At 40.4% G+C, this 19589-nt stretch overlaps 1 protein-coding gene and 1 pseudogene across 1 annotated transcript; one reads left to right on the top strand and one right to left on the bottom strand.

The window, feature by feature from the left end:
• The first annotated feature begins 265 nt into the window (after positions 1-265).
• LOC133866785 (uncharacterized) lies at positions 266-5627 on the top strand. The gene is made up of 5 exons (XM_062303420.1): positions 266-692; positions 988-1055; positions 1150-1325; positions 4326-4434; positions 5202-5627. Exons 1-5 carry the CDS (start codon positions 413-415, stop codon positions 5508-5510), a joined length of 942 nt encoding a protein of 313 aa, XP_062159404.1. The 5' UTR covers positions 266-412; the 3' UTR covers positions 5511-5627.
• Positions 3465-4028, bottom strand: LOC133866882 (peroxisome biogenesis protein 7-like; annotated as a pseudogene).
• Positions 5628-19589: the final 13962 nt, after the last annotated feature.

The following is a 19589-nucleotide window of genomic DNA, read 5'->3' as shown; positions in this document are numbered from 1 at the left end:
ATTTTGGCAGGACGACAACATAAACCATTTTTGCTAAACTCCAAGAAAATTGAACTGGTGTATCATGTTGGGATTAGCAATTTCCATGTTTATGACTTACTGAGAGATATAATCACACCCGCAGGCTCTGCCTTCTACAAATAACAAAACCCACTCAAGAACGAACCAAATTTCCGAAAAAGAATAGAAAAGAAAAACGATTTTTTTTTTTTTTTTTTAAATTTTTTTTAAAAAAAGTTGAACTCAAACGACGTCGGTTCGACGGATTGGTGCATGCCTCAGCTTCACTCGCTCTCTCAATCTTTCCCCTCCAATTCCTGAGATTTGTTCTCACTTTCTCATCCAAGTATGGCCTTCACTCCGAACCCATAACGTTGACATACACAGTTTCCAATTTCCCAAAATAAAAAAAATGGAATTGATAACATCATGGAATCTGACAGCCTCTGCGGTTTCAATTCCTCCAATGGTCGCCATGAGTAGCTGCTTCTACAGGCCACCCCACCACAGGTTCTCCTTCACATATTGGACATACGTCACATACCCATTTCCTAATATCCACAACAGGTCCCATATAGTCCTCTCCCGGAAGAGAAACCCAGAAGCCGAGCCAGTTCTCAAACCATCCATTGTTGAAGAAGTGTCATTGGACGATGAAGAGGACCAAGCTCACTTTGATGACTTTGAAGATGGTAAAGACCCATTTACTCTCTCCCTTTACACACACACACACACACACATATGATATGGGTTATGAATGGCCGTCCTAATTTGTACATGCGCTGCGTCGATGGTTATGTGTTGTAAATCTATTGTTTTTTTGTGGGTTTGAGACAAAACCTCAATGACTGTGTTTCAATGTATTTGTACTTAGTCCCAAATAGAGTAGTAACTTTCATGTTTCCCCATCATTTCTTGATATTAGATAATTGCTTGTAATTGTCAAAATGGTGAAGTCATGTCTGAATGAAATTCTTGATTGTGTAGAGGCAGTAGGGGATGGTGGTGATGATTATTTTGAAGACGAGTCTGTGGCAGATAATGCTGAAGTCTATGTAAGTTTTGGTGTAGAAGTTATTGGTACCCTTTTTGTAGTTGTGTAATGAAGTTGATGACTGACGGGAAAATAATTTTGCCCATTTTCTGAAGGTCGGAGATGGAGGTGGAGGAGGTGGTATTTCCCTTGCTGGGACTTGGTGGGATGAAGAAGCACTAAGAATTGCTGAAGGGGTTCTGCTATCCTTCGATGATGACTTGAAAATATATGCCTTTAAAACAATGTCAAACTACACCATTCAAGTGCGCATCGAGAAGCTCTCAAATAAGTAAGAACCCATGGACACTATCTATGAGAAAAAAGTGGCACCATATGACAGTTCTCTTGCAAGGTCCTCTCTAGGATGCTTTATATTAGTTAGTATATCTTTCCGATGTGGTAGAAGCAATAAATGAGCATATCTTGACATATTCAAGTTGCAATGATTGTATTGACTAAGATATCCTTGAATGTTTTCTCATTCTCACCCTTTGGCATCTTTAAGAAAGTGGCAGTTGAGTTGTTTGATTCATTAGTTTTCGATCCTAAGTTTCAAGGAGATTGAAACATTGCAACATTGCAACTGGAGCGAGAAGAAGAGGAGAGGGGCGCGTGCAATTTTTGAAAACTTTTTAAAGTATGTCTAAGGCTGTAATTAAACTCAGGCATGTTTTATCAAAGGTGTATCTGCCCACGTTACCTATATTGTTTGTTGTAGTTGTTTTCTTTTGTTTGTATTAATATTGTTCTCATACGTAGTTGAGGAGAAAAAGAAATTAGGGGAAAAGACACTTTACCCCCTTAATTTATCCACGTTGTGGCAATATACCCCCCAATGTACCAAAATTTAGATATGACCCCCCTAAACTTGCCAACGCGTGGCAAAAAATACAATCCGTCCATTCGCCCGTCTGTTTGGACGGAAAATCGGTCACGTGCGTTGCACATGACCTTTTAATGCATTTTTTCTTCTAAAAATGCCCCCACCCCTTCAACCTTTATATCTGCACATGTATGGGGAAAAAGACGTGTTGACAAATAACAGGAAGAGAAAACCCAAAGCTGCTCCCGACGTGATCTCCTCTAGCTCGTCGACAGTGGCGGCCACGTGGTGGCCTCCCGGACCCTCTACGGCGGGACCCACGTGGACATGCGATGCATTTTGAAGAAGCCTCAACATTTCGAAAACATGCCAGTTTCTATAGGCTGAGTACTGTTTGCTCCATCTCCATAATTGCCAAAGGAAAAGGAAGCAAAGAAATTCTACAAGTATCTCTGCGTACCAAAGGATGGCCATTGGATCGATCTCTATGAATTAAACATCACCCGATCCTGAGTTTAGACAAGTCATCTTAGGCAGCCACGTACATGAAATATTGAGATGTTAAGCACGACAGTCTTTCTCTTGATCAGCTCAAAGACACAAACCTCTCCTTCTAAATTATTTCCCCTGCAAAACTCAATCCATCTCTTCCCTACATTCTTTCTTGAAGTTGAAGGACCATGGTTATAGCACCGCGCACGCCATTGTTTCCCATCAGAGTCTGAAGCTTGACAAACTGACGCCCAGTAAGATACATTGCAAATCCAGCAGGCACATACTGCATGTACAAGAAAGAAGGATTGCAATAAGTATATTTAAAGTGATATTTGAAAAACAACGATTGCATCATGTACAAAGGCTCACCAAAGTTCGATGATGTATACTATGTGGGCGCAAGATGGCCATGAGCGAAGGTCTTTTAGGCTTCAACTTTCTGGCTGCTCGGATCTCCCTCTCTCTTCTAGACATCTTGAGTCTTCCTTTTGCAGATGTCCCTGCAGAAAATCTTTCCCTAACATATCTTCCTCTATCTACTTCATCAGACATTTCATTTTCTTTCAACTTGTGATCATGCCTTGTTTTTTTTGCATAATCTAATTCCGTTATGTCCACCTCATCTTCCAATTTACAGTTCTTGCTCCATGTATACTGAATCTCAGTTACAGTATTATCAAATACAAGAACATGGAATTTTAAATTTCCTTCGTATTTGAAGACTAAAAAGTAACCGTATTGAATGCAATGAGATTCCATAAAATCCTGCCAACCATCTCGAAACCAAATCTCCTTGTTGCCTTTCTCCAATCGCACTTGCCAAAAATGACCATTATTGGGAACAGTGACCACGTTGCTGTAGTTAACGTGGGATAAGAATTCCCCATGCAGGTTGTGGAGTTGTTCCTTTGGTGGAAGATCCGTGGCAAGGTGGGCAAACGCCACGTCAGTCTAGTTGTTTATAACCCATTGCTCATATATGAAGCCATTATTCCTGACGTTCATAGTCGAACTCTGGTGGAAGACCTGATAACTTGGGAACCCACTCTGTTGCACTACTCTGTTTTATGAAGGTAAAACAGAGATTGACCTCCCTCTCAATCAGAACGCTTAGGGGTCGATTCCATGCTGCCAAACATAGACGAGCTCGTCCCAGCCAGCGCTCGTGAGCAACACCTTGACAAGCACGCTCATATCGACCCCAACCGCAAACTCTGTGTGGTGATCGTACCGACCCACGAGGGCGTCATGTCGTAGGAGCCCACCGTCATGTCGTAGGAGCACGAAACCATGAGGCCCTGTCGATGCGAAAAGAACCTGACCTTCCTGACCGCGTAACTGTGGCCACTCAGCACTGAGATGGGGACCCTGTAGCTCCTGACGTCCCAGACCTTGATGATCTTGTCCATGGAGGCCGTCGCTATGCAGTAATCGTCGTACGTACTTATTCCAGTCACAGGCGAGGATCTCGAAGTCGTGGGCGGGGATGATCATGGTGGAGCTGGGCCCGCGCACGTCCCAGACGCGAAGCGTGCAATCTCCGAAGGTGGAGGCGAAGACGTCGGCGTGGCGGGGGTTCTAGACAGTAGATGCGTATACCTTGTAGATACAAGCTCACACGGTGAAATAGGAAGGGACACGTGTTAAGGGGCATTTTTGGAAGAGAAAATGCATTAAAATGTCATGTGCAACGCACGTGACCGATTTTCCGTCCAAACAGACGGGCGAATGGACGGATTGTATTTTTTGCCACACGTTGGCAAGTTCGGGGGGGTCATATCTAAATTTTGGTACATTGGAGGGTATATTGCCACAACGTGGATAAATCAGGGGGGCGAAATGTCTTTTCCCCAAGAAATTATTATCTCTATGATCACATTTTCCTGTTAATTTTTTTTTTCCATAAATTGACAAGCTTTTTGCTTAATAATGAATGCTTCTTGAACTTTAATTTGGAGTGATATTTTACAGGTCTGGTTCCCCCAATATGGAAGATATTGAAGCTTTCTCTGCAACCTATAGAGCACGTTTAGATGAAGCAGAACTCAATAAATCTATACCTGAGAATGTCTCTTTGGAGGTACCTTTTCCTAGTTCTTTTCTATTTTTAAGTTTTGCTTTTTGGTGGGGAGACATACCTCTTTTGTAATGACCGATGGAATAGCGCTAGCTACATCTGCGCTATTACTTCAAAAGGACTAGTCAATTTGGACATTTCTTAGAATCCTTTATAAAGCCAAATTTCACCTAATAACTAAGCAATGTGGAACTTAACACTCATGACTATCTTTATAAACTACCAACTCTTTGGGCTACTCTTCATCTTTCCAATGTGGGATCGGGGTGTTACAAGCTCTCACCCTTTAACCCCTGACGTCCTCGTTAGGGCCATGTCATACAGTGCTTCAGTACCACATGGCGTTACTAGGTGGCTCTGATACCATTTGTAAAGACCCAGGAAAAAACACTAATCACATGTGAACTATCACCCCAAAAGGACTCGTTACATCTGCAGAGTGAAAACCTTAAATAAAAGTTACAGAGTTAGATAGGCCAAGCTGTGTCCTTGACATGTAGGCTTGTCCGTGACATGTAGGCTAATGATGGCTTAAAGTCAAGGGATGAGCCGCATTTGTATTTTGCGGCTATAATTTTTATTTTATTTATTTTTTAAGTGAAGCCCATTGGGTTCTAGACATAGTTGGTTGCTCTCATTTAAAAAGATGAATAAGTTAGCATATTACCATTAATAAGTGATTGATAAAGCTTAAGAAGTAAAATTTTTAATGATGGTTATGTCTGCATTCTTTTTACCTTTTGGATCTGAAGTTATCCATTGCCTCTCAGGTGTCATCTCCTGGTGTTGAAAGGGTAGTTCAGATTCCAAATGAGCTGGATCGGTTCAAGGATCGGCCTATGTATGTGAAATATGTCAATGAGGTTGCAGCAACTGGTTCATTGTCCGAAAATGATGGAGTCTTCCGGCTTGTTTCTTTTGACGTGGAAAGTAAATGTTGCACTTGGGGTTTAGCGGACGTGAAGATAAATAGAGAAAAAGCGGGTAAAGGAAGACCACTTAACAAAAAGCAAAGGGAGTGGCGTTTGAACACACCATTTGATTCTTTATGTTTAGTCCGGTTGTATTCAGATATTTAATTGTTTTGTTTTTTCTCTCTTCAAATCATTTACCTCTCCAGAATACTCTACAAGTATACATAGATATAACATTGTAGATAAATAAGTGTATATTGTTAAAAAAGTCTTCTTTCTCAATTTGTCATCACTGGCAACAATTCTATCTCCAAAATAATGAGTTGCAAATTGTTACTAAAAAGGAAAAGGAAGAAAGAAATAGAAAGAGATGTGAAGACTATGGTTTGAAGATGCCATCTGGCTCAATGTTTGAAGAGGTTTTCTCCTAGATAACTCTCCTTTGAGCTTGAAACACTTTCTTCATCTCCTTGAGTACCCCAAGGAAAAGTTAATAGTAGGTAAGGGTTTGATACCACAGAGGTTTGAAAAAGTAGAAAGTTTGTATGCTCTTGCTCTATGAATTTGTATTGAAGCGAAGTGGGGGTGCTATGTTATACGGTGGCTTTGAGTGCGAAAGTTTGTTTTTCAAACCCATGTGGATGGTGTAGTTTGGCAGCAATTTCTTCAGTGATAGTTTGGGAGCTATTTTGAAAGTAGTCTATGAGCAAGTTGGACCTGTTATCTTTTTCACCAGCTAGAATCAAGGTAGGATTGTAAATTTTAGTTTTCTCTAGTTCTTTTTATGCATGTATAATCTCTATCTTGAGTGGCTATATTTGACAACCACATTCAAGGTGAGAGGGGAAGGTTCAGTTTTGTAATGTGGTGCCTTGATCAAATTGGACACATTTGATTTGTCTGGCTACATGACTTGAAAGTTAATTGTTGGAGCATTTGTATTTGTACTAGTTAACCTCATAATCTGATTGCAGAGATGCATGTTTACCTCAATCTTTTGGCTTAGCATGGAGGTTCATCTTATCGTTTGCATCAGGTCTGGGCTCGCTGCTTTATGACACAAATTCTGACGGGAGTTGTGATTGAACAAGTGAGATTTCCTACTGATACGATTATCTTTATTGCATGCACATTACTACATAGGTTTGCTGATGCAGAAGGATCTCCCAAACTGCAAATACATCTTATTTCAATTCATTTCTTTTTAAACTTAACTTGATCTTAAAAAGAAGAAAAAGTTAGTTACAAACGATTAAACAATCATAGGACTGCTTCTTTTCTTTCTTTCTTTTCTTTCTTTTCTTTTCTTTTCTTTTCTTTTCTTTTCTTTCTTTCTTTCTTTCTTTCTTTTTTATTTTTATTTTTATTTTTTTTTTTAATTTTTTGTCATATAGAAAATTATCTATTTGTAGTACGGCTACATTTTTTGCGGTTACCATGCAATTGGTAGAATTTAATTTTTCATTCATGCCTTTTCTAATTGTCTCAAAGGGTTCAATTTTCTTCTTAGGTTTGTTGTCTAGGTGAATATATCTTTTTAGTTGTAATTTATCTTTTGGTGTTGATCGAATTTACCTTTTGACCTTATGAGTTCATGCAGTTGATTTGGTTGAGTTTAAGGAGATACAATGAATTATATGTAGCTCAATGAGCTTATGATGCTCAGAAAACTGCATAAAGTTAAAATCCCTTCTTTCTCCTTACTTTTAACATCCAATTGCTCCTACTTAACTTGGGGGTAAAGTATATTCATAAAAAAAAAAAAAAAAAATCTTGGGGGTAAAGTATATTCATGAATTCTGGATACATGTTTGTCATTAAGCCTTATGTGTGCTACGTATATATCCCTCTCTTTCATTCTCTCTTAGAATGTGGGGGTTGCAATACTTTTGACTGTTATGGCAATGATGAGGATGCTGTTACTTGTTCGATGTCATTGTTGCATTATTAACTATGTTGAGTCATCATTTGAATCATGTATTTTTAACTTTTTGTTGATTGATGCTTCTCACTTCTTCTGTCACTCATTTGAATCTTGAACTAAACGAAAAAAAAAATCTCTTTGAATATAATGACACAATTTGGTAATAAGATATCTAGAGAACTCTTATTTTTGTTTGGTACCTTTTGTTAGTTTCTGTTGATCATTGTAGGAATTGTAGTCTATAAAATTGAATTATTTTTTGTGTAATTGCATGAGTGTTCTCTCTCACAATTTAAGATTAAGCTTTCAAGTATGCACCTTGCTTTGCAAACTAAGATTAAAGAAATCCAATATCTTGATTCATTTGAAGAATGTAGCTTTAGAATCTTACAAGACAAATTGGACTTCACATTGAAATGGATGATTAACTCATTTGACCTAACTGTGACTGTGATATTTCTGATGTAGCATTACTTGTTTTCTGTTCTCTGTGCGTGGAATGATGAATTACCACATTTTTATGCTTATGGAACCCATAATGGTTTCCACTTGTGTTTTGACTGAAAGTATTATTTCCTTACCCATCATATATCTTTTTTTTTTTATCCTTGATTCGTTCCCCCTTACTATCGATTTGTGTTGTTGGGAGGAGCCAAGAAAGAAAAGCTAATGATGTGCACTATCTGTAGAAGACACTAAATGTTAACCAAACAAAGATCTTTCTTGGATTCTTATCCTAATCTAATATCATTGTCTTGTAATCTTCTTTCAGAATTTGTATCATTTTTCTTATGCCATTTAAATGCTTTAAACTATCCCACTTCTTATGGCCTTACAAGAGAAGATACTCATTTTGCAGATGTTGCTCTTGCTTTACGTTTCTTTTTATTTATTAGTTTATTATTGTTGTCATTATTAACTCTGGTTTTTCTATTAATACCATAATATAACAGTGCAAGCTGCAAAAATATAGCATATCAATTTCCTGGGCCCCTACATTTGTACTGAAGGGTTGGGCCTTGATCATCAAATTATTCCAAACATCTAGAAATGGTTCTCATATAAAGTACAAAAGTCCAAAATAATCAGAATAATTTTCCAACAAAAAATCATGTGGATATAATGTGAAAGGTAGTTTTTTTTTTTTTTTTTTTTTTTTTTTTTTTTTTTTTTTTTCTTGAATAAAAATTTGTTTTCTGACTCTACCACTTCGTTTGTAGCCATGTTCAAGAATTTTCAAAAGTGAACTCAATAAATTGAAGTTTGGATGCAATAGGAAAGTCACCTTAAAGCATGTGCTTCTCAAGGTAATTAACTGCATTCAAGTTGTTAAATATTACCAATTTAAATAAAATTTTCCTCATGATTTCAAACCAGGGCATCAAGTCCATGCATTACCATTGTTAATAACTAATAGGCGAAATGGTTAGATATCAAAGCTTTTTGTTTTATGTCTACTTTTATTTGGTGAATTTTTTGCTCTTTTAGTATGAGATGTGTGAAGAGAACCCAGATGGGATATTTTTGCCTGACCCGGTTTATGGATTCTTTTTGAAGTGGGTTCGTTTGACTTTTAATAGCTCTGGAGCCACAAATTTTAGCAGGAGACGAGTGGTTTTATTCTTTCAATTTAGTTTATCTGAATCATGTGCCATTAGGAGTTGTTTTGTACATCATGTAGTGGCTGAACCCAAATTCGGGCTTTGAAGTTCTAAGGCATGTGAAAAGATTGAATTTAACGAGTTTTAAGGGCTTGAAAAGATTGAATTTTATGAGTTTTAAGGGCTGAAACCCAAAACTTTTAGTTGCAGGAATATTTTAAGGGGAAATTAAAGTTGTTTTGTTAAGAGTTTGTTGTGGAAAAGGCTGGAAAGATATTTGGAATTACAGGTTTCAATTAGGGTAAGGAAATGGTTTTGGTAAGAGTTCGTTGGTGGAAGTGACATATGATAGCATGTGCGAATGGTGGTGTTCCAAAGAGGTTGTTGGGTCCTTCGGGCTCGGGTAAGGAAAAACATTAGGGGGGGTGTGTTTCTCTAGATTTGTCAGATATGAGATGGGAGATGTGTTCAATATCAAGTTTTAGCATGATTTGACGGTTGAGGACCAGATTTTGAAGGTAGCTTTTACGGAGTCGTTTAATATTGCTTTGCCGTGAGGGGGCTTCGGTGGTGGATTATGTGTAGTTTTTTAATGATACTCTTTAGTGGAATATTTCTTTGGTGGCTTTAAGGAAGATCTTAACTTGTGATAGCTTGAGAAAGAGGCACATTATAATGATGGATTGGCGTTGCATGAGCAAGAAGAGTGGGGAGAACAGAGATCATCTTTTGCTCCACTGCGAAGTGGCTAGAGCTTTGCGGGTATTGATTTACTATCTTTTTGGATTAGAATGGATCATACCCCAAATAGCGGTGGACTTGCTAGCTAGCTAGAGAGGTCAATATGGAAGTCGCTGCAATTTAGAAGCCTGGAGGTTTTCTCGTTTGTGCTTAACGTGGTGTATTTGGAGAAAGCGTAATGCTCAAAATTTCAAAGATCGTGAGAGATAAGTGTTAAAATTAAAAACTATTATGTTCAAATCTCTTTATGGTTAGGTGGCGGCGGCTTACAACAATTCTTATTTTTCTAGTTTCTTGGAATTTATAGATTCGTGTTCTCCTGCTTCTCCCTAATTGAGGGTCTCTCTTGTACACTTCCTCTAAACTTGAGCTGCACCCCTCAACGATTTCTAATAATATAAGATGAATTATTTATATATAAAAAGAGTAATTCGAGAATGATATTTGGTATTGTGTAGCAACTATTTGATGGATGGGTGATAGAGGATTTTTGTTTTAATGATCTTAGGATTGGAAGGGGAAAAAGAAAATTGCTGGAACTCAAAGAGAAAAAGAAGAAGAAGATAATCTAGGCATCACATCTAGGTCTCCTAAGCTAAGCATCACATATGGGGGTTTTGTTGGCATCACACCTCATAGAAGGATTGCTTTATATAGCCTAATCCTAGTAAACCTTGGACTCAAAAAAGACTTGGCCTTTTGACTATTAAGTCCAAACTAGATAAATAATAGAACCCACAAACAAATCCCGAAAAAACTAATAAACTCAAACTATTAATTAATAGCCCAAAAGTAAAATCCATGTCCAAAATATAAAATTATAAACATATCCTCTTCTGGCAAGTGTAGGTGCTCATATTAAGAAGTTACAACAAGATTTTTTATGGGAAGGGGTTGATGAAGAGTTCAAATATCACTTGATGGGTTGGTCCAAGGTTTGTACCCCAATTTCAAAAGGTGGGTTGGGTATTAGGAATTTGGTATTGTTCAACCGAGCTCTGCTAGGTAAATGGCTGTGGCGTTATGGGATTGAGAGAGAAGTTTGGTAGAAAGTTGCGGTGGACTCCAAGTTTGGCAGTTTATGGGGAGGTTGTTGCTCATTTGAGCTTATAGGTGCCTTTGGGGTGTGGTTGTGGAAGAACATTAGGAAAATGTGGGAGATATTCTGACATAGCGAAAGCGATAAACGTGATTGAGAAGTTGTGTTTTCAACGCATAAACGTTCAACACCTACGTTGAAAGAGAAATCTATGTCCTTATTGATAAATAATAATAATAATAATAATAATAATAATAATAATAATAATAATAATAATAATAATAATAAATTCCCTTCTCTTACAAACATCTCATACTTATAGTAAAAACCCTAATGGTTACAAAAGGAAACAAAACAAAATAAGAAAATATTGGGCGCTATCAGGTATTCCCAAATTAGGAAAAATACTTGGTACCAAAGGAAACCCAATTTAGGAAAATTACAATGCAGAAATCAAATCTAGATGATAAGGGAAATAACTGATCAACTAAGAAATTTGCCAGCTATGTTAGCAAATCAGCAGGATTGCAAGGCGCGGGATGACCGAACCGAGTTATGTGGGGACGGGTTCGGATTGTCCTACATCACATTCTTAGGCTTTTCTAGATTTGAGGTTGGGGATGGGGCTAGGACCGAATTTTGGCATGATCTGTGGTTTGGGGATACAGTTCTTAAGGAAACTTTTCCTGTTTTATTTGGTATTGCTCGTGCGAAAGACACCTTTGTTGCAAATAATTTGGAGCTCTTGGGTGGTTCCAATCAGTGGAGTGTGATCTTTTATAGAGAGGTGCATGATTGGGAAGTGGATGTCTTTGCTTTTTTTTTTTTTTTCCAAGTGTTACACTTAGTGTAAGAAAAGGTAGTGAAGATAGGTTGTGGTGGGTCTCTTCCAAAAAAGGATTGTTCAAGGTTAGGTCCTTCCTTAGCTCTCTGGCTTGCTTTGTTGGGAGTCGCTTTCCTTAGAAGAGTGTCTGGTGGACTCAGGCTCCTACGAGAGTGGCTTTTTTTGCATGGTCAGCAGCCCTAGGCAAGATCCTTTGAATAATCTTAGGAAGATGCATGTTATTTTGGTGGATAGATGTTGCATGTGCAAACAAAATGGGGAATCAGTGGATCACCTTCTTCTTCATTGCGATGTGGCTTACGCTCTGTGGAGTGCTCTCTTTACTCATTTTGGTATGGCTTGGGTTATGCCTAGGAGACTCATTGACTTTTTTGCCTGTTGGTGGACGTCTGGAAGGACAAGGAGTGCTGCGATTTGGAAGATGGTGCCAACCTGCCTTTTTTGGTGTGTTTGGAAGGAAAGAAATAACATGTGTTTTAAAGACTTGGAGAGGTCTTTGGAGGATATTTTAGCTTCGTTTTTTCATACTTTGTATTTTTGGACGGTGGCTTTTGTGTCTACTTTATCGCTTAGTTTTGGCGATTTTCTTTTTTGTTTTTTGCCTTCTAGTTAGGTATTTTCTTTTGCATACTTTCGGTGAATTTAAGGTGCTTCATGCTTTTAATAAGACAATTTTATTACTATAAAAAAGAAACATATCATTGACTTTTAAAATTAAATAAAACTAAATTAAAATAAAACCTGCTTCTTGCCGCCTGCATTACTTAGTCAACAACACAATCAACGAGTCATTTGTTGATACTTGATAGTGTCTTTTTGTTTGTTTTGAATATGTATAGTCAATGGTGGAGCAAAGAATTTTACTTAATTGGGGGGCCTGAATATGGTTTCAAGGTAAAAATGGTTTCAAGGCAGAGGAATGGAGGAGATTTTTTTTTTTTTTTTTGATAAGTAAAATCAAAGGGTGCAAGGAATGGAGGAGATTTAAAAGGTGATTTGGAATTTTTGGTGCGGTTGTCTTGAGCGCTCAGTGTGTTGCTGGCTTGTTTTGACGATGTAATTGCTCGTGGGCTTTCCTGGAGAACAAGAGTTTATCAAGTCATTTAGGGAAGGGCCGAAGATCTTGATTGCCCATATAGGTGGCAACAAAGATGGCCGGTTCTTAGAGGAGGATGTGTTTAGGCTGGGTGGTCGGAAAGGGATCGTTCTGATCTCTGAGGGTCGTGAAGGATGGGGCAGGCACAAGTTTTCCAGCGAGTTAAGGAAGATTTCTACCTTCCTCTCTGATTCGGTGGGCTGTGGGAGGGAGTCCGGCTGCGACGGTAATTCAGGGTGCGAGTTTGGGTAGGGCTCCATTGTGGATTGGGCCTTCTTTATGCGGAGATGGTGAGGTTGGATTCGGTCATCGCGGCAAAGGTGACACCCACCGTAGGGGATCGACATTCCATGTTAAGGGCTTCGTCGATGGAGCTTGATATTCTTTCGACAGTGAGGCATGTAGAGGCAGTCACAAGAGCGGCGGTGGACTGCTTCACGCTGGAGGAGTCTTCTGTTACACGTAGGTTACTGTTTAGGGTTTTTTTTTTATGGAAATTAGATGGAATTAGGGAGAAAATGGAGAGAAAATATGCTGTAATTATACTGAAAGTTGCTAAGAAAACATAAGTGGCAGATTCGAGGAGCCACCCTCCAAGGAACAAGTCCAATTTTCCAGATTCCCTCATTCTTTGCTAAACGAGACTTATATATTGTCTCTTACAATGGCACTTCTAACCTTACTGAACGACAGTACTAAGGACTCATAAACGACTAGCTTAAGGGATAAAACGGTAGTTCCTTATTTAGTAATACGCACCGCATCAACCATCCTAGGACCCCCAAAACGCACCGCATGAGGCTTCTAGAATGCCTAGCTGGACCGCCCACTCCCACGTTCTGATGAAGCCACGTAACCCTCCTGTTCGACCACACAACTCCTCAACTATCTTTCTTCAAGCTCCAAGCTTGATTTCTTTCTCTCTCTTCGCAGAGCTGTGACAATACTCCCCCTCTCAAAACACCTTGCCCACAAGGTGTGGGTAGGCTTCCTGAAGGCTGTGGAGGTCCTCCCAAGTGGCATCGTCTGGGCCTTGGCCATCCCAGCGGACCAGCATCTCAATAAAGGGATGGTGGTCTTTCGGCCAGGAGCGGCGATCCAGAATCTCAATCGGTTCCGGGCGAAGAACGCCGTCTGAGTCCATCGGTGGTAGCTTCGGCAGGACTGATGTGGAAGATCCTAGCTTTAGCTTCAATTGGGACACATGGAAGACCGGGTGGATTCGAGCGGCCGGCGGTAGATCCAATTCATAGGCGACCTTTCCCACACGACGAATGATGTGAAACGGCCCGTAAAAACGGGGTGACCATTTGCAGTGTCTTATCATACCCTGAGTGCCCAGTTGCTGGGTCACTATGCACATACTGCAGCACCTGGCTTTTAAGAACCGGGGACCCTCCTAATAGAATCTTGTGCTTGTAAAGTAAGAGTCCATCTCGGAGAGAGTACTTGCGGGTGTCTAAGTCATTGCTCAGCCATTTCCCCATTAGCTGCTTGAGCTCCTCATCCTCAGTGTACTGCTGTTTTAAATCCTCTACCCAACTAGCAGTTGGGATAGATAGTAGGGAAAGGGAAAGTCCTTCCTCCCAGCCTTCTTTCCTGGATAGGGCATCAGCCACCCTATTCTCAACTCCCTTTTTATACTCCACCACAAAGTCATACCCCAACAGTTTTGTAATCCATTTCTGCTGGAAGGGGGTCCCTACCTTCTGTTCTAGCAGGAATTTGAGGCTTTGTTGGTCAGTTTTGACCACGAAAGGACGTCCCAATAAATAAGGTTTCCACTTCTGAATTGCGGTGACAAGGGCAAATAGCTCTTTTTCGTAAGTGGACATATGGAGTGCCTTACCCTTGAGTGCTTTGCTAAGGAAAGCTATAGGCCGGTTACCCTGCATAAGGACGGCCCCTATTCCAACTCCACTAGCGTCGCACACTATTAAGAAGGGCTGAGAGAAATTGGGCAGGGCTAGGACTGGGGCTTGGGTAACTGCTGTCTTTAGGGCTAAAAAGGCTCCTTGAGCCGGTTCTGACCACGAGAAGGAATTCTTCTTGAGTATGGCTGTTAATGGTGCAGCTATGGCTCCATAATTTCTTATAAACTTCCGGTAATACCCTATCAACCCTAGGAAACCCCTCAGGGCCTTGATGGTCGTAGGGTGTGGCCAATCCACCATGGCCTGAATCTTGCTTGGGTCTGCACAAACTCCTCGGCCTGAGACCACATGCCTCAAATACTCAACTTCCACACAACCAAATCAGCACTTGGTCATCTTAACGAACAGTTGATGTTTCCTCAAGAGTTCTAGTGTCTTTTGAAGGTGGGTGAGGTGTGTCTCCATGTCCGGGCTGTATATCAATATGTTATCGAAAAACACTAAGATGAACTTCCTCAAAAAGGGCTGGAATATGTGGTTCATTAGGCTTTGGAAGGTTGAGGGTGCATTGGTTAGCCCAAAGGGCATAACCAAGAACTCATAGTGTCCAGCGTGAGTTCTAAATGCAGTTTTGGGGATATCAGCCTCTACCACCCGGATTTGGTGGTACCCGGATCTTAGGTCCAGTTTAGAAAAAATTTGTGCTCCCCACAGTTCATCCAATAACTCATCTACTACAGGAATAGGAAATTTATCTTTGATCGTTACCTTGTTCAAAGCCCGATAGTCCATGCACGTCCTCCACGTGTCGTCCGCCTTCCTTATTAATAACACCGAAGATGAGAATGGGCTGTGACTGGGTCTAATAACCCCCGATTCCAGCAATTCCTTCACAATTCGTTCTATCTCCTCCTTTTGGTAGAAGGGGTACCAGTAGGGCCGAACTGACACCGTTTGGGCTCCCTCTTGAAGTGTAATGGCATGGTCGTGGGCCCTATGGGGCGGCAGCCCTTTAGGTTCCTGGAAGATGTCACGGTAATCTTCAAGTATGGCAGCCACTGGACCAGGTAACTGGGGCTGTTTAGGGACTGTCGGGGATTGTTTAGGCTCTAGGACCCCATTGGTAGTCTGTTCCATTAAGTATAGTAGAATGCCCTTCCCTTCCAGCCTTGAGAGTTTGAAAGAGTCTCCCTCCTCCCAACTCATCCGGGGACCTTGCCTGAGTCCACACAGGGTACAATCAGTATCTTCATACCGGAACCTCATTTCCAGCTAAGTAAAATCCCACAGGATGGGTCCAAGGGTTCTAAGCCATTGGATGCCTAGTACCGCATCACAGCCTGCCAGGGGTAGGATAAAAAACTCAGTTCGGAAGATGTACCCTTGCATCTTAACTTCCACCTCTCTGCTCTTCCCGGGGCTTGCCACTTCCTGTCCGTTTGCAATTTTCACCTTGATTCCGTCTTGCTTAACTGGTTGAATTCCTAATGCAGCAGCCAGTTTTGCATCCATGAAGTTGTGGGTACTACCCGAATCAATTAAGATAATAGCCTTACGGAACCGAATAATTCCCACAATTCTCATAGTTTTAGGACTCAGTGACCCCGTGATGGCATTGAGGGAAATTTCCGGGAACTCTTCCAAGAAAAACTCCCCTGGGTCCTCTTCAGCTTGAGAAGCTGTCTTGCCCCCTTCTCCTTCCTCCTGGTCCGCAATCTCAATGAGAAAAAGCTTGGGCACTTGGCAGACGTGGCCTCAAATCCACTTTGCATCACAAGAGTAGCAAAGTCCCTTCCTCCTGCGCTCTTCCATCTGGGCCTGAGTGATTTTTTGAACCGGCACCAAGGCTCGACTGGGACTTGCATTTTCTGACCGGTTTGATCCTCCCCCAGGTGGCGGTAGAACATTTTGCCTTAGGGAAACAGGCTGAGTGAACTTAGTAGGGGTAAAACTAAGCAACCCCGACTGGAAGTTCCGTGGATAACCCCCGATGCGATTGGGTTATCTGCATCGATCGCTAGCTCGATCGGAAACTCCTAGCCGTATTCATTACACACTCCTCTTGAATCCGAGCTAGTGCATACGCATCTACCAAGTTCTTTGGATTGAACATCCTTACCGGCAGTCGGATTTCTTCCTTCAATCCCCCCATAAAGCAACTTAGCTTGTGTGCTTCGGGCAGTCCCTGGACCTTAAGGGCCAGGGTGTCAAATTTGCTCTTATATTCATCCAAGGGTCCTTCCTGTTTCAACTTAGATAGGGACTCCATAGGATCGTCGTAAGCACCTTTACCAAACCGAATTTGGAGAGCTGTGACAAACTCCCCCCAAGAAGCCTCCCGGTTGGTAGACTTGAATTCTTGGAACCAGACCATGGCTTTTCCTTCCATGTGAAAGGAGGAGATGGAAAGGCGTTGAGGGTCAGGAGTGTTATAATAATCGAAGTATTGTTCCGCACGGCAACACCACGATTCCGGGTCTTCACCATCAAACTGTGGGAATTCCCATCGGATTGTTTTAGGCTTGAGCTCGTCGCTGGAATTAGATCCCTCTGGGTTCGAGGACTCCCCGCGCTCTACATTCCTTCCCCGTTCCTGGTGCCCGCCACCCAACCCATGAGACCCGCTAGATCCCGCCTGACTGGACAGCAGGGATTGAACCATCTGTATCATTTCCGCCTGAGCTTGCTGCAGTGCTTCATTCAGATTTGTCTGGAGATTAGCTAAGTCCGTTCTAGTAGCCATTTCGGCCTGAAGCTGAGTTACATGATTCCTCAATTGCTGCGTCTCTTCTGCCATAGTACCGGACCTGGTTTTCATAGGCCAGAACTGGGGCTTTGATACCAATTGTTACACGTAGGTTACTGTTTAGGGTTTTTTTATGGAAATTAGATGGAATTAGGGAGAAAATGGAGAGAAAATATGCTGTAATTATACTGAAAGTTGCTAAGAAAACATAAGCGGCAGATTCGAGGAGCCACCCTCCAAGGAACAAGTCCAATTTTCTAGATTCCCTCATTCTCTGCTAAACGAGACTTATATAGTGTCTCTTACAATGGCACTTCTAACCTTACTGAACGACAGTACTAAGGACTCATAAACGACTAGCTTAAGGGATAAAACGGCAGTTCCTTATTTAGTAATACGCACCGCATCAACCATCCTAGGACCCCTAAAACGCACCGCATGAGGCTTCTAGAATGCCTAGCTGGACCGCCCACTCCCACGTTCTGATGAAGCCACGTAACCCTCCTGTTCGACCACACAACTCCTCAACTATCTTTCTTCAAGCTCCAAGCTTGATTTCTCTCTCTCTCTTCGCAGAGCTGTGACATCTTCTCAGTTTGATCCTTTGGATAAAGATTGGAATTTTTGTCTGTTGGGCAAGAAGCTTCCACCATGTTCGAATTCAAATTTCAAAAGTTCAAATGTGCACACATGGAGCAAGCTGGGCATTGGTTTTGACTTGGCCTTGGGCCAAGTTGTAAGGAAATTTCTGCACCAGATTACAGGCACTGGCTTAGGTTGAAAACATTTAGGTTTTCGCCTGGCCTGTCTTATGTCGAAAACCAAAGTCTCCCATCCGTCGAGAGTCCTACAAGAGACAATGTCGGAATTTGAGGATGTAGGTCCGGTGTCGATGGTCGTTCTGGGGTGCTCTCTTCGGCTGGAGACGACATCGCCGGTAGACTCTGTGATGATTTTGGGTTTGTCTTCTCCGGGGGTGGGCCTAGTTGTCGGCATCTTGATCCAAACGAAGATGTGGGCACGGGTCTGACAGAGATTTCGTCGGAGATTTCTTTGGGATCAAAATTTGGGGTAGCTTCAGTGAATGTGGATCTGTTGGTCGCAGATGGGGACTCTTTTGTTGCCCCTCCAAGTCTTCCTTTGGTAATCCTTGGGTTTTCGAGTTCTGTAGCCAGTCTTTCTGAGGCTTCTTCTGGCTTTGGAAACACCTTCCATGGTATCTCCGATTGCCCATACGAATCCATTAGGTGAGAAAATCTGTTGTAAAAGGGTGAAAGCTGGGAAGTAGACATTTTTCAATTCCCAAAGAACAACATAAATCAATTATTTGTCTCTTTTTTTTAAAAAAAAACAAATAAAAAAAAAACCCAATTATTTAAACTTGGAAAGGTCCAATACAGGGGTGGTTGAGTTCATATATTGAAATATTAGATTAATTTTGTATTTGATTTTGATTTTGTACGATATGTGTTGACCAACAAACAAAAAATGAAACTTGAAAGTAATTTATGCATAATCCAATACAATATTTCGTTGTTTAATAAATTTGTCCACCATCCTGATTCTCTCCTTATGGATAGTATGTGATTTTATTATTTAGTAAATACCATTTCAGAATTATGTTTATATTCAAATTTGTCTTAACCTTTATCAAGTTATACTTATTTTGGCTTAGTATTCATTAATTATTTCATATAATATATTCATTATTGGATATTTGCATACCACTATCTTCAAATTTTAGATTCATAATTTTATTTTTTTATTATAATACAATCAACTTTGAAAATAAATACTTCTAGCATATGAATGGGTTTTCGGACTCTAGCTAGAATATGCCTATGTTAGCAATGATACACAAGACTATATCATATGACCAATGTACAAGACAATGCATTGGATCTACAGTATAATGTATATAAATCATTTATAATGTTCATTATAATATTATTTAAATGGTCTCTTTAATTAATGTTTGATTGAGATGGTTCAAGGGATTTTTTTTCCAAATGCATTCTTTTTCTTTTTTGCTTTAACTGGAATTCATACAACTCTCTAATCTTTTTTAGGCCATGAGATAGAATTTTAAACAACCTTAAGTAATTGTTCTTAATAATAGTATTGTAATGTGCTTAAACCTGATAACCTTCTAGGATATGTTGTGATATAAGTTTTGAAATTAAATTATAATAAAAAATTTCGCACATAGCGCGGGTTATGAGCTCGTTATAATAATTATGAACAAATTGCAATATCAGATTCATTAATGACAGATAGAGTTTCATTTGGAAATCGAAAATAAACCAACAGTTCCAATATAAATTGATGCCTAGAACAAGCATTATTACAAACCCATAAACAACCTCTAATTAAGGGGGA

This window comes from Alnus glutinosa, chromosome 4, assembly GCF_958979055.1.
Source record: "Alnus glutinosa chromosome 4, dhAlnGlut1.1, whole genome shotgun sequence".
NCBI lineage: Eukaryota > Viridiplantae > Streptophyta > Magnoliopsida > Fagales > Betulaceae > Alnus > Alnus glutinosa.
The sequence above is the reverse complement of the archived record's forward strand: the minus strand, read 5'-3'. Positions and strand labels throughout refer to the sequence as shown.

Bases quoted from the DNA above. Each gene is read 5' to 3' on its own strand.
- LOC133866785 (XM_062303420.1), top strand. From the start codon at position 413: ATGGAATTGATAACATCATGGAATCTGACAGCCTCTGCGGTTTCAATT. The intron at 1,326-4,325 runs GTAAGAACCCAT...GATATTTTACAG, and splicing joins ATCGAGAAGCTCTCAAATAA to GTCTGGTTCCCCCAATATGG. The intron at 4,435-5,201 runs GTACCTTTTCCT...ATTGCCTCTCAG, and splicing joins CTGAGAATGTCTCTTTGGAG to GTGTCATCTCCTGGTGTTGA.